General features: G+C 43.4%; 2 protein-coding genes across 3 annotated transcripts; both read left to right on the forward strand.

Moving 5' to 3' along the window:
* Window positions 1–3524: 3524 nt before the first annotated feature.
* On the forward strand, window positions 3525–11302 carry LOC306932506 (uncharacterized protein). 2 transcript variants are annotated; one of them, XR_013791109.1, is made up of 13 exons: window positions 3525–3592; window positions 4962–5116; window positions 5241–5422; window positions 5555–5761; window positions 7323–7379; window positions 7511–7652; window positions 7795–7969; window positions 8386–8684; window positions 8850–9031; window positions 9204–9299; window positions 9852–9947; window positions 10809–10964; window positions 11074–11302. XR_013791109.1 is itself a non-coding variant. In XM_079514338.1 (10 exons), the coding sequence occupies exons 2-10, from the start codon at window positions 4963–4965 to the stop codon at window positions 9210–9212; spliced, it is 1407 nt and encodes a 468-aa protein (XP_079370464.1). In that variant the 5' UTR covers window positions 3525–3592; window position 4962; the 3' UTR covers window positions 9213–9317. The 2 variants fall into 2 exon arrangements, 1 of the variants encoding a protein (XP_079370464.1); XM_079514338.1 differs by lacking the exons at window positions 9852–9947; window positions 10809–10964; window positions 11074–11302 and having other exon boundaries at window positions 9204–9317.
* Window positions 11303–11439: 137 nt separating this feature from the next.
* Window positions 11440–14430, forward strand: LOC306932505 (uncharacterized protein). Its single transcript, XM_079514337.1, has 6 exons — window positions 11440–11545; window positions 11693–11773; window positions 11918–12113; window positions 12217–12287; window positions 12453–12693; window positions 13197–14430. The coding sequence occupies exons 1-6, from the start codon at window positions 11453–11455 to the stop codon at window positions 13361–13363; spliced, it is 849 nt and encodes a 282-aa protein (XP_079370463.1). The 5' UTR covers window positions 11440–11452; the 3' UTR covers window positions 13364–14430.
* Window positions 14431–14819: the final 389 nt, after the last annotated feature.

Below are 14819 nucleotides of genomic sequence, written 5' to 3' on the forward strand. Positions count from 1 at the left end.
CTGTAAAAACTATTGCCCGTGTACACAGTGGTTATTTCAAGTGCGAGGAACTACAGGGCTGACAAGAGCCTAGTACAGCCTAGTACACCCTATTCTAGCCCAATCCAGCCTAGTACAGCCATCTAAATACCCCTCTCTCCAAGTCTATTCTCCCACTAGGTTGGACTAGGCTAGACGTGGGTGTACATGGCTCTACTAGACTCTACTGGGCTCTAATATGCTGTTTTTGACTCTAGTAGACTGTGCTAGGCTGTACTAGGGTATATTAGGCTTTACAAGGCAGTAAAGTACAAAAGCCTAGAAATGTTCCATGTACAACTATTGTCCGTGCACACAAACTCATGTAAAAACTATTGCCTGTGTACGCAGTGGTTAACCTCAAGTGCGTGGAACTACATGGCTGACAAGAGCCTGGTACAGCCTAATAGGGTCTATTAGAGTCCAGTACAGCCTAGTACACCCTATTCTAGCCTATTCCAGCCTGATCCAGCCTAGTATAGCCTAGTACAGCCATCTAAATACCCCTCTCTCCAAGTCTATTCTCCCACTAGGTTGGACTAGGCTAGACGTGGGTGTACATGGCTGCACTAGACTCTGCTGGGCTCTAATAGGCTGTTTTCGGCTCTAGTAGATTGTGCTAGGCTGTACTAGGGTCTATTAGGCTGTACGAGGCAGTAAAGTACTATAGCCTAGAAATGTTCATGTAAAACTATTGGCCGTGCACACTAACTCCTGTAAAAACTATTGCCCGTGTACACAGTGGTTATTCCCAAGTGCGAGGAAATACAGGGCTGACAAGAGCCTGGTACAGCCTAATAGGGCCTATTAGAGTCCAGTACAGCCTAGTACACCGCATTCTAGCCTATTCCGGCCTGATCCAGTCTAGTATAGCCTAGTACAGCCACCAAAATACCCCTCTCTCCAAGTCTATTCTCCCACTAGGCTGGACTAGGCTAGACGTGGGTGTACATGGCTGTACTAGACTCTGCTGGGCTCTAATAGGCTGTTTTCGGCTCTAGTAGACTGTGCTAGGCTGTACTAGGTTCTATTAGGCTGTACGAGGAAGAAAAGTACTATAGCCTAGAAATGTTCATGTAAAACTATTGGCCGTGCACACTAGCTCCTGTAAAAACTATTGCCCGTGTACACAGTGGTTATTTCAAGTGCGAGGAACTACAGGGCTGACAAGAGCCTAGTACAGCCTAGTACACCCTATTCTAGCCCAATCCAGCCTAGTACAGCCATCTAAATACCCCTCTCTCCAAGTCTATTCTCCCACTAGGTTGGACTAGGCTAGACGTGGGTGTACATGGCTGTACTAGACTCTACTGGGCTCTAATAGGCTGTTTTTGACTCTAGTAGACTGTGCTAGGCTGTACTAGGGTATATTAGGCTTTACAAGGCAGTAAAGTACAAAAGCCTAGAAATGTTCCATGTACAACTATTGTCCGTGCACACAAACTCATGTAAAAACTATTGCCTGTGTACGCAGTGGTTAACCTCAAGTGCGTGGAACTACATGGCTGACAAGAGCCTGGTACAGCCTAATAGGGTCTATTAGAGTCCAGTACAGCCTAGTACACCCTATTCTAGCCTATTCCAGCCTGATCCAGCCTAGTATAGCCTAGTACAGCCATCTAAATACCCCTCTCTCCAAGTCTATTCTCCCACTAGGTTGGACTTGGCTAGACGTGGGTGTACATGGCTGCACTAGACTCTGCTGGGCTCTAATAGGCTGTTTTCGGCTCTAGTAGATTGTGCTAGGCTGTACTAGGGTCTATTAGGCTGTACGAGGCAGTAAAGTACTATAGCCTAGAAATGTTCATGTAAAACTATTGGCCGTGCACACTAACTCCTGTAAAAACTATTGCCCGTGTACACAGTGGTTATTCCCAAGTGCGAGGAAATACAGGGCTGACAAGAGCCTGGTACAGCCTAATAGGGCCTATTAGAGTCCAGTACAGCCTAGTACACCGCATTCTAGCCTATTCCGGCCTGATCCAGTCTAGTATAGCCTAGTACAGCCACCAAAATACCCCTCTCTCCAAGTCTATTCTCCCACTAGGCTGGACTAGGCTAGACGTGGGTGTACATGGCTGTACTAGACTCTGCTGGGCTCTAATAGGCTGTTTTCGGCTCTAGTAGACTGTGCTAGGCTGTATTAGAGTCTATTAGGCTGTACGAGGCAGTAAAGTACTATACCTAGAAATGTTCATGTAAAACTATTGGCCGTGCACACTAACTCCTGTAAAAACTATTGCCCGTGTACACAGTGGTTATTCACAAGTGCGAGGAAATACAGGGCTGACAAGAGCCTAGTACAGCCTAGTACACCCTATTCTAGCCTATTCCAGCCTGATCCAGCCTAGTACAGCCATCTAAATACCCCTCTCTCCAAGTCTATTCTCCCACTAGGTTGGACTAGGCTAGACGTGGGTGTACATGGCTGTACTAGACTCTGCTGGGCTCTAATAGGCTGTTTTCGGCTCTAGTAGACTGTGCTAGGCTGTACTAGGTTCTATTAGGCTGTACGAGGCAGAAAAGTACTATAGCCTAGAAATGTTCATGTAAAACTATTGGCCGTGCACACTAGCTCCTGTAAAAACTATTGCCCGTGTACACAGTGGTTATTTCAAGTGCGAGGAACTACAGGGCTGACAAGAGCCTAGTACACCCTATTCTAGCCCAATCCAGCCTAGTACAGCCATCTAAATACCCCTCTCTCCTAGTCTATTCTCCCACTAGGCTGGACTAGGCTAGACGTGGGTGTACATGGCTGTACTAGACTCTACTGGGCTTTAATAGGCTGTTTTTGGCTCTAGTAGACTGTGCTAGGCTGTACTAGGGTCTATTAGGCTGTGCGTGCGTGCGTGCGTGCGTGCTAGGGCATTCACTTCTAGTCATTTTTACTAGTTGACTAGTTGACTAGTTGCCTAGTTTACTAGTCGACTAGTCGACTAGTTGTTTAACTACCTATTATGTAAAAAATAAAATAAATTAAAAAAATAAACCTTTTTTTTTTGGAAATAAATATTTGTACATTGAAAAAATGTGTACATGGTGACTATAACTATAATCTACCTGATCTTGAGGCCTACAAAATCGGGGGAAAAAAAAATATATATATATATATTTTTTATAAAAATATATATATATATATTTTTTTTCTTATCAACTAGTCAACTAGTACCAACAAGGTCGACTAGTGGATTTACTAGTCGACTAGTAAACTAGTCGACTAGTTGCTTAATGCCCTAGTGCGTGCGTGCGTGCGTGCGTGCGTGCGTGCAGTTGTAATCCACCTAACCTTTTGCCCCACTGACTTCAAATTTGTTCATTAACACCACAAAAGGCTCTGGTCACTTGGTCTGCCAGTGAGTTAATGAGCCTATAAGTGCCATCACTTGTACAATACCCAGCCTCTGCCTCAGCCAATCGATTGCCATGCATGGCAACCCCACACCTGTCATTTGATTACATAGCCAGTCAATCTCTTCACAGTTTGCAGTTGCACTCTTCACACACAGCTGGCTGAAGCTTACTGCATTTTATTTGGTGAATTCAAGCTGAAAGTTTGTTACATCTATTAAAGGTTGGTATAATTCCTTCTCGTTCCTACCTGAGCTTGTGTGTGTGTAGTTGATGGGAGTTGAAATGATTATGGTGAACCCTTACAAGTTAAAAAGTGGTTGAAATTTGTTTTTGTACATAGTTCCCATCATGTTGGGGGGGGGGTGGTAGGAGAGCAAGGCAATAAGCTTGTTCCACCCTATGTAAACAAGTGTAATGCTTTATGTTATCCACAGTTAACAGTTTTGTATACTTGTGCTTGAAATGTACCTATTCTGCATACAGTTAATACTTCAATCAGTCAATGAAAAGGGACGGGGGTGGAGGAATTCAGGTGTGCTCTGTTCTGTGTGAGTGTGTCTTGTAAGGTTAACCTCAAGTGCAAGGAACTACAGGGCTGACAAGAGCGTGTGTGCGTGCATGCGTGCGTGCGTGCGTGCGGTTGTAATCCACGTAACCTTTTGCCCCACTGACAAATTTGTTCAGTAACACCACAAAAGGCTCTGGTCACTTGGTCTGCCAGTGAGTTAATGAGCCTATAAGTGCCATCACTTGTACAATACCCAGCCTCTGCCTCAGCCAATCGATTGCCATGCATGGCAACCCCACACCTGTCATTTGATTACATAGCCAGTCAATCCACTTTTCACAGTTTGCAGTTGCACTCTTAGTCTTCACACACAGCTTTTGTGGTGTTACTGAACAAATTTGAAGTCAGTGGGGCAAAAGGTTACGTGGATTACAACTGTACGCACGCACGCACGCACGCACGCATCAGCCCTGTAGTTCCTTGCACTTGAGGTTAACCACTGTGTTGGTCAATTCAAGCTGAAAGTTTGTTACAACTAAGGTTGGTATAATTCCTTCTCGTTCCTACCTGAGCGTGTGTGTAGTTGATGGGAGTTGAAATGATTATGGTGAACCCTTACAAATTAAAAAGTGGGTGAAATTTGTTTTTGTACATAGTTCCCATCATGTTATGGGGTGGAGGTGGTAGGAGAGCAATACAAGGCAATAAGATAAATAAGCTTGCTCCACCCTATGTAAACGAGTGTAATGCTTTATGTTATCCACAGTTTTGTGTGCTTGAAATGTACCTATTCTGCATACAGTTAATACTTCAATCAGTCAATGAAAAGGGACAGGGGTGGAGGAATTCAGGTGTGCTCTGTTCTGTGTGAGTGTCTCTAGAGCAGTGGTTTTCAACCCATTTCATATCAAGGCCCATTACTTATCTGGCCACGGACAACCATTTGATGACATTAAGCCTCTCAAACATGTACAAAACTAAAATAATATTCCGTTATTGTTGGATAAGATTCACAATTCCATGCTGCATTATGTTGGTACCATTGCATTGATTGTTGGTACCCCTCTCTTTTAATATTTAGAATGCCTGCCTGTCATATTTGTATGAAGACGCTGACGGTTGGCTCCATGTCGGGCCACCTGAAGCTCATTCATTTTGTCAGGAATGTGAATGAGAGGAAACATCTCCTGAACCTTTGCAACAACCGGACCAATATCCGCTGCTGCCCCTGTCCAGGTACTATATACGTTTATTTTCTTGTAGAAAAATACCCTTATTTGTGTTTTTAGTGTAAATAAGAGAACCCACTTTTTTTACTTGTAAAACTGATGACAATAAAGATGATTCTGATTCTGTCCAGTCCCAGGGTGTGATCATAGGGGCAGGTTATTGGAGCGGCACCTGGACCGGGTCCATGTAACTCTAGGCCAGGGAGAGCTGGACCTTCTCAAGGACCTCGCCAGGAGACGGGAGACCGACCGCCTCCTCCGGCAGCTCAGGGACACCAACCCTGAGATCCCATTGACGACCACCTGGGACGACGTATGTACAATATATGTTGTATTATGTTGGGCTTAGCTCCTTCATCCTCAACCTCGTTCTCCCTCCGATTTCCTAGTCTATCTAGTGCTCCTATTGTGCATGCAGATCATGTTTCTTCTCTCCTTCACACAGAATAATGATCTGGTGATTACCGATCTGCCCCCAACCAAAAAGCCAGCCAGGCGGGCCTGTCATAGGCGTGCATGTCTGGCACTCTACCAGAAACATAAAATTCTGCAGAGGAACTGGAGGTGGCTAAAGGAGGAGCACCAGAGGGCGAAGAGGGAGCTCTGGGCCTTCCGGAGAGCTCATAAGCTCTCCCACACAGTGGTGCCAGAGGTGAGAAATGTATGTAGTCAGTCGTATTTGTCAAGTTGCGTTGTATACCTAACAATTAAAAAATCACACGTGTGTGTGTGTGTGGTGAGGGGCGCTAATATATTAAAGTCTAACTCATGTTGATTAGGTGATGTGATGTGAAAACAAACGGTGCAAACACAAACATTAAATGCCATTAACAATAAAGAGACAACAATGTAATGAGGGACAATATGACGTAAAGTTTCCCTTCATTGTCAATGGTGTTTTAAAAACAAACATTACACCTGTAGGGGAGAACGGGGGAAGATGAGCCAGCGGATAAGTTGAACCACCCCCTTTATCTAGAAAACTGTGTTGCCATGTGACCTTAAATCTAGTAAGCATCCATCATTTACACCTGGCTGTGAAGTTGGGAAGCATGTGAGGAAAGTAGAAAACATTCGTTTACACAAAACAGGTTTTTGTCGGTCAAAGTAAAATTTCGACACATCATGTAAAATGACTGTTATACAAAGCAACATGTACCTAGGTCTAAAATGTAATATCATACACGTTGATGATTTGCCAATGGATAGAACCATGTGAATCATTTAGCAAATAAATGGTCCGAAGTAACTTATTAGTCATTGTTTAAAAAAATGGAGGCTGGGGGTAAAATGAACCAATGTCCGTGGGTAAATTGAGTCGATGGGAATCACTATTCATATTTTTTTTTTATTAAGTCTTTGCTACTCAAATGATACTGAATGACCTTTAATTTGCATGTACATACTCATTTAAGAGAAGTTTAATGGCCAAATATAAGGTTCTGAATAACAAACTTTATTTAATTTACTTAATATTGTTTAAATAATAAATAAACAAATAAAAAAGACTATTTGCAAAAGGGAAAACTGTTATTATATTATCGATAAGTGAATACATTATTTGTTCAAGCTTTTAACATTCAAATATCATGTGGTTCAACTTACCCCTCGACTTGGATCAACTTACCCCTTACCTGGGGCAAATTACCACTTTTTTTTTTTTTTAAAAGGTCACATTTTCATGGCCCTTTGTCATAGATGCTTACTCATCATTTCAATTGATAGACATCCTGAAATATGGGTAGATCATTAGATTTTACCGCCATCTCATTTTGCCTTGCTTCCAGGACAACTTAAGCAAAAAGTGGTTCATCTTCCCCTGTTCTCCCCTATATAGGAGGGTGCTAGCCCTTCCTATATAGGGGAGAACGGGGGAAGATGAACCACTCAAAAATCAGACCCGTCTGAAGAGAGTGGTACTGTACTGTACAAACCCTCCTCCCTGGCCTGTGAGTGTCTGTCTGTGTGTTAGGCTGTGCAGCAAACACTATAACACCATTTCCGTGCTCGGACAAACACGGGGACAGACCCAGCCACACAGCTGTCTATAGGAGTGGTTGCACCACTCAAATGTACACGTTCAGACAGTTTTCAATAGAAAACTATGACTCATGTAGAACCATTACAGTTGCAACTCCTATTCATGTACATCTGTGCGGACTATATTTCTCAGCTGAGTCCAGGTTTAACTGTAAGTTGCCTCTCTATATCAGCAGACTCCAGAGTCCAGAATCCAGAGGGATTCTCCTGATAAAGTGACCCCTGTAAAGGTATCATCTAATTCAATTCACTTTCCCACTCAACATCAAGCACAAGCACTATGTAGAGATCTCTTTTAATCTCGTTTGTGTATTTTATGTAATGGTTGATGTCGGCTGGTATGTTTTTGTCTTACACCTAGTTTGTGACACTGTCACCTGATGGCTCAGAGAAGATCCAAAGGATGAAGGTTTCTTCTTTACGCTTGGAGCATATCAAACCCTGGGCAGAAGGGAATCGCCGGGGAAACCGCATGAGAGCAATTGCTGTGCCTACGTCCTTTGGTGAGTGTGTGCACACACACACACACACACACACACACACAGAGAAAGCTGGCCAGGGCCACACAAAGCATTATCCACTGTATGAACTATCCAGGCACAAAACTATTGTATTCAACAATGTGTGTTACATGTGTCATTACAGAGTGTGTCATTGAGGCGTACCAAGCGGCCCGTGAGGGAATGGACCCAAGCGCAACTGCACACAATAACGCTGGGTCCAAAGTCAGCCGCATAAAAGCATTTATTTTATATATGTCTGTAGGTGTGAGTAAGACCTCGGACTGGAGGTTCCTGTTTAATGTGGAGAGGATCAAAAGGTGAGTTTTGTTGGAGAGACTGATGGTCGATCTGTGATACAGACATGTTTGTACGGTAACCGTCCAGTGTTTGATTTGCCTAAAAGAATCACAGTATATTTTTGCTGGGTCCTCAGTTCGAACAGTCTAATCTTGCCTCTCGGTTCCAAAGCTGTAAATGGGAAAATGAATGCCTCTACATTGATATGTTTGGGGTGACTACTTTTTGGAAAGGAACATGGATCATGACTGGTCTGGCCCTTATATTAGCTGAGTCCAGGCCCGGTCAGTCAGTCCGATTGCAAACCATTCCCCTTAGTTTGCCAGCCTGTCAGTCCGCCAGCCGACTTGCTTGCTGCTATTGCAATGTTAGCTTTTTTTTGTGTTATCTGTTCATATATCACCATCAACATAACATTATCTCCAACATTTTGCAGCTTTTACAAGAGCCTCATGACCTCTTCAAACCTGAAGCCTACATCAGTGCTCCACTACTTACAGAGCATAAAGCAGTTCCTCGTGCACGCAAGTGCGACCCAGGTGCCGGCCTGCAAGCTGAACAAGGCTGAGTGGTTCACCATCCATAGCACATTCAGCATGCTCGTAAAGAGCATCCGCAGGCCGGTCGTGCGGCACCAGCAGGAGACCAAGAGGGCCAAACACGAGGTGCTCCCCACCAAGCAGCATCTGCGGACCTTCCAGCTGCAGGCCAGGAAGAACATTCCTCTGGTCCTGGGTATGTTTTACCCTCATCTCATAAGAGATGAGATTCCCACACATAACCAGAGCTATTAACCTTCAATCACAATATAGCAATATTCCAAGAGTTTTAGCCTATAAAAACACAATACTTATAGTTTGCACTTCTGTCTCTTTTCACCCCCTGTCCCTTTTTACCCAGAGAAACTCAGGAGGAAACCAGCAAACACCGGCCTGAGATATGAATTTTACGGCCTCCTGTCTGGCTACTGGTCAACCCTCTATGGACACAGGCCATGTGTTCTAAAGAACATGGTTGACCAGGAGGTGACGGTAGCCAGACTCACCAGGGACAGGACCGAGGAAAAAGACTTCCTGATACTGGTGAGTGCTTGTTTAGATTTATTCACTTTCTTCCTGGGACCATGTTAACAACTAATTTGACTTTTCATGTAGGGTGGCATGGTAGCTGAGTGGTTAGCACTGCTGCCTCACTAACTTACGTCTTCATTTCAGCTGAATCCAGGTTTAACTGTAACTTTCCTCTCCATATCAGCTGGCCTAGGTGCGGGGGCGAGCCCCCCTTACATCCGGTGGCCTGCCATGCAGCATGGGGCGCCTCTGCAGGACTGTCCCAGATGTGGGAAAGTTGGTTCGTTTATGGTTTTCCACTGCTTCTCTTATCCACCGTCCCTATGAAATATCTTACCCCTCTCCCAGTCCATCAGGAGGTTTCTTTAAAGTACTCCTGTACTATGTCAAACAATCTGCCTGTCACACTTTTTCAGCTTCTAACTTCCCCCATCCCGTAAAGCAGGTGTGGGCAACTTTGATGATGGAGACGACCACTATTTTCACACTCACTCCAGAGGGTCACTATATTTCCTCACTCCAGAGGGTCACTATATTTCCTCACTCCAGAGGGTCACTATATTTCCTCACTCCAGAGGGTCACTATATTTCCTCACTCCAGAGGGTCACTATATTTCCTCACTCCAGAGGGTCACTATATTTCCTCACTCCAGAGGGTCACTATATTTCCTCACTCCAGAAGGTCACTATAGTTCCAGAGTCACTCCAGAAGGTCACTATAGTTCCAGAGTCACTCCAGAGGGTCACTATAGTATGCTGTAAAGTGTCAGCCTGCTACCTAGAGCATCTTTTCCTTTTCTATGTGTAAATCTTTCTCTCTATCCTATGATAGGTGAAGGAGCACAAGACAGCCAACATGTATGCAGAGGCATGCATTCATGCAACGGAGGAGGAGTTTGCATGGGTGGAGCAATGGCTAAGTATCAAGGTTAGTTAAGTTAGATCAGTGCTATCATAAGGTGGTTCACTTTTCTATACCTTTATGCACACACAAACCAAACGCATACAACATGCATACATCACACATACATCAACTGACATATAGTGTCGCAGTCCCGCCCCCGTCGAGAGACCTGGAAGTGAATTCCCCATTAATTTATATTCCCTGTAGACTTTCAAAAATGATTTATTTAAAGACGTGAACGTCGCAGACAAAGCCAACTCTTGTTGTGACAAATCTATGACAATAAACACTGTTGTGGACCGATCAAATTAGAAAGAAGAGAAAAAATGGCAGGGTACAACACTTTGTTTTGTTTTTCTTCTTACTAATTATTTGGTCGGCCCAAAACATAGTTTGTTGTCATAATTTGTCACAACAATAGTTCACTTTGTCCGAGGCTTAAACTTATTTAAATAAATACTTCTATGGGAAAACGTCTATGGAAAAAGTGAATGGGGAATTCCCTTCTGGGCCTCTCGTCATCATGAAAGGGGGTAGGACTGTGTACCCACTCAGCTTCTTTTTTTTGTCTAATATTCGTCTAAAGGGCCGTCTAAAAATGCGATAAACGGCAAAAGATTTAGTTTTTTTTTTTTTTTTTACGTCGATACTTAGATTAGACATTTATTAGTGGTTGTTTAAATGTGTGTGTGTGTGTGTGTGTGTGTCTACACACACATTTAACAACCGCTAATCAACGTCTAAAACACTTTAATTTTTAGACGCACGTGTAATAGCCGGCTATTGCTCAGTGGGTAGGTTAATTAGTACATTACCTTACTACCTTATTGTTGTTTAAAATTTGTCCAACCCAGCAATTAATAAAAACAAATGTATTTATTAAAGGAGAAGTACACCGGGAGGAAGAACAGCTTCGTCTTCTTCACAGGAGGAAAAAGAGGGTGCGATGGACTCCTTGGGTACTTTCAAAAGGAGTGGACCAGGTGTGGCCTTCCTGGGAAGCCCTTTTTCATGCTAATCCGGACTGCCATCTCATTTTATGTAAGCAGCATTGGCCAACATTAGATCATTTGTTTGCTGAATATATTGACTGTGTGCACCAATTTTTATTTAAATTTATTTGGTGTTTTGTATGTGCTAAATGAATTAGGCGCGTCAAACACTGTCGGGGGATACGCGGAAGAAGGTAACCGATCTGATGGCACACAACATCGACATAGCAGATCGGTTCTATGCGTTGAACCCCACACCAACAGAGACGGCCGAGATCAGGGAGCTGATCCAGTTCTCTCTGGATGGGCCGCAGCCTGATGCCACAGCAGAGGAGATGGAGAAGCTGGTGGAAACGGCGAGAGTTCAGGCCATTCAGGAGGGGGAGATAGTGGCATGCTCTCAAGAGGAAGAGGTTAGTCAGGCTCTTAACTATCCCCCCCCCCCCCCCCGCATCTAACTATCTATCAGCATCCAACTATACCTCTCTCTCTCAGATGGAAGAGCCCCCCTCTCAGATGGAAGAGCCCCCCTCTCAGATGGAAGAGCCCCCCTCTCAGATTGCAGAGACCCCCACCAAGGGGAAAGGTGGGAAAGCTTCCCGAAAGACCAACCGCAAGACCCAGGAAGAGGTTAGTCAGGCTCTAACTATCCCCATCAGCTAACTATCATTCATGAGATGAATTTATACTGTGCCTCGTGTTCTGTAATTGTTCATCTAACAAGTTTATCTATTCCTCTCTCTCTCTCTCTCTCTCTCTCCCCTCCCTCTCCCTCAGATGGCAGAGCCCCCCTCTCAGATGGCAGAGTCCCCCACCAATCGGGAAGGTGGGAAAGATTCCAGCAAGACCCATGAAGAGGTTAGTCAGGCTCTAACTATTCCCATCAGCTAACTATCATCATTCATGAGATTATTTTATCCTGTGCATCTCGTATTCTGTAATTGTTCATCGAACAAGTTAATCTATTCCCCCCCCCCCCCCCCCTCTCTCTCTGAAATTAAGCACGTGTACCACCAGCTCGCCTTTGATATCAAAGGGCTCAACACCAAGCAGCTGGGACATGTCTACGAGTTCATACAAATGAAGGAGGGCATAAACCCAGACATGGATGAATTTGTCATAGACTTTGATGAGCTCAAGCCCTCCACGCTGCAGGAGTTGCAGATATTTGTCTCCTCTGTCCTCCACAAGGTTCCTGGTGAGTAAACCATTCAGCTTGACTCCTGTTCTCGGTTTGTTTTGATTTTACAGTGGTGTTCATGTGTTATTGTAACTTAATGTGTTTATGTTTCTATAAAAAGCTGCCAAGAAATCCAGGAAGCCCAAGAGGACAAGCCAAAGAGAGGATGAGTCTACGGAGGAGGAAGGAGAGGTATGTTGGCTAATTTAGAATATATCTATTAGGCCCCATTTACACTGGCAGACAAATCTAGCCTGAATCAGATCTGTGCCACAGTGGAGTGCACTATTCACCTTCACACCTGTGTCAACAAGAAGTTGAGGAGAGGTGTCTTGTTTTTTTCAAAATCCTCTTCAGGTTGTCTACCAGGAATCTGGGGATTCCTCCTCATCCCCAATGGAGGAAAGTGGAGAGGATGAGGCCCATCAGCCCAAATGGTCCAGAAAAAGTCCAATCCTGACCAGGAGAGCACAGGGTCAAGTATTGAGGCCGAAAACTAACATCCCTACTACATCCCCCTATAAGAGAGTCCTGGCCATGGCAGCACAAAACAAAGAGCAGAAAACCAGGCCGAGAGCCAAGACCAGGCTCCAGTTTGGCAAGTACAGTATGTCTTGAAGGCATGACCATGTTTATCTGTTACCTGTGAGAACGTGACCAAACTCCTTGATTTTTGTTAAATGTTCACCGTTTCGCGATATTCTCGACTACTCCAAATTACGTTCACTCTAAAGTGCCACCATCTTAAATCTCAACCCTTTCATTTTACATATGAGAACAATACACATGACCAGATGTATTTGTCTTCCCCATCATACATCATGTAATGGTAGTTTATGATAAAGAAGAGGAAGAACATCCGCACCATATTTGCCTGATCTTCATCAGGCAAATATGATGTGCCTAGTCGGTCGAAACGTTGCAAAATTGTTAAAATAAAGTAGGTCTCGGACCTCTACAAACTGGTGTGCGGATGTTCTTCCTCTTTGATGTTTGCCAACATCCAGCACCTGGCCTGAATGTAGGCATTGAGATGTGCACACAATCTTCTCTGTGAACAGTTTATGATGTTACTAATAATATATTGTGTTTGGTCCACAGATGAAAATCCAAAGCAAGCAGAGCCAGGAGTGAAGAGCAGTGTGAGAGACTTTTACAGGGCGGCCTCTTCCGCCTCCTCCAAGGCCTCCGCCGAGCCAGCTAAGCATCTGGCCACGGGCTCTAAGAAAAAACAAGGGAAAATGGGCCGTTTGGGAGGACCCGAATAGAACTGGAACAATTACATATATATAAAAAATGGTCTTTAAAAATAACAAAACGCACTGCATCTCCCTTTAACTCATGTGCCAAGGGGCCCTGAAATCGGGTCTAGCTCACATTTGTTTTTGTTTCTCTCTTCTCCTATCTCTCTTTACACTCGTCTGCACTGAGACAAACATCCTATGGTAAAGCACAATGAACCTGAGAACAGGTAAAAAAACAAAATGTAACTACGACTATATGTGTTGTCAACAAGTGGTCAAATCTCACCTGCTGTATCACCTCTGACATTTGATTTTACCAACCAAAATACTACTTTGAAGATCTGAAATGGGGCTAGCTGGTTATCTGGTTTGTAGAATTACTTGCCCCTAGAGTGCATTAGCACAACTCACTCTGACTAAACGACATTATAGTCTGCTAATTTGAACATCAAACTTCTACAACATAGATTTTCTTGAAGACTTGAACACGAGGATTTTAGTGCTATATGTATATCAAAGACCAGAATTATGATTACTTAAATGTCTGTATAACTTAACAGATTGCCAAAACTTTGTGTATATATATGTGATAACAAATGCCAAGACACTGGGTAGGCCTGACTTTATCTACTAAGTAGCCCTAGGTTGTGTTAAATGTAGGCTGAAGTACAAGTTGTTTTTTTACAGCCTTTTATTGCTTTAATTTGTTAGCAGTTACATTTCTTCATTTAACTTTGGTTTCATTTTTTTGCCAAATGGCAGTACAACAAAATTATTGAGGAGAGAATGATAGTATTAAAGTGTCCTTACGGCTCCAACCTGGTAATCCGTACAAAATAACGTCAATGTTTACCTTGTAATGTTCCAGCCTCTGATACCTAATAAGCACAATTATTGAGGAGAGAATGATAGTATTAAAGTGTCCTTACGGCTCCAACCTGGTAATCCGTACAAAATAACGTCAATGTTTACCTTGTAATGTTCCAGCCTCTGATACCTCATAAGCATACGTATGTTGAAGCCTATGGTGCTGCCATTCAGCCTGTGCCCAATGACTGAATTTGGCATTGTATTCCCATGTGGCTCGCTGAAAGGCGGTGTAAATGTGAAAATTGTATGTTCAAAATACAAACCATATTGAGGACATGATGACATATTAAAGAAGAGTACCTCAAGTGTCCATGTATTGCTGTATTACTTCTATTTAATATATTTTGATGAGAATGTTTACTGAATAGTTTAAACAAAATCCATGTTTAGTGTTCTAGGTTAATAGTGAAGAAAATCACACCTGTGTGAAGTGAGGGGCGCTATATTAAAGTCTAACTCATGTTGATTAGGTGATGTAAAACAAACGGTGCCAACACAAACATTAAACGCCATTAACAATAGAGACAATATGATTTACATTTTCCCTTCATTGTCAATGGTGTTTACAAAACAAACATTGAACTAAAGATAAACAATAAACCTGTGTATA

The sequence above is a fragment of the Electrona antarctica genome (genome assembly GCF_951216825.1).
Source record: "Electrona antarctica genome assembly, chromosome: 11".
NCBI classification, from domain to species: Eukaryota; Metazoa; Chordata; class Actinopteri; order Myctophiformes; family Myctophidae; genus Electrona; species Electrona antarctica.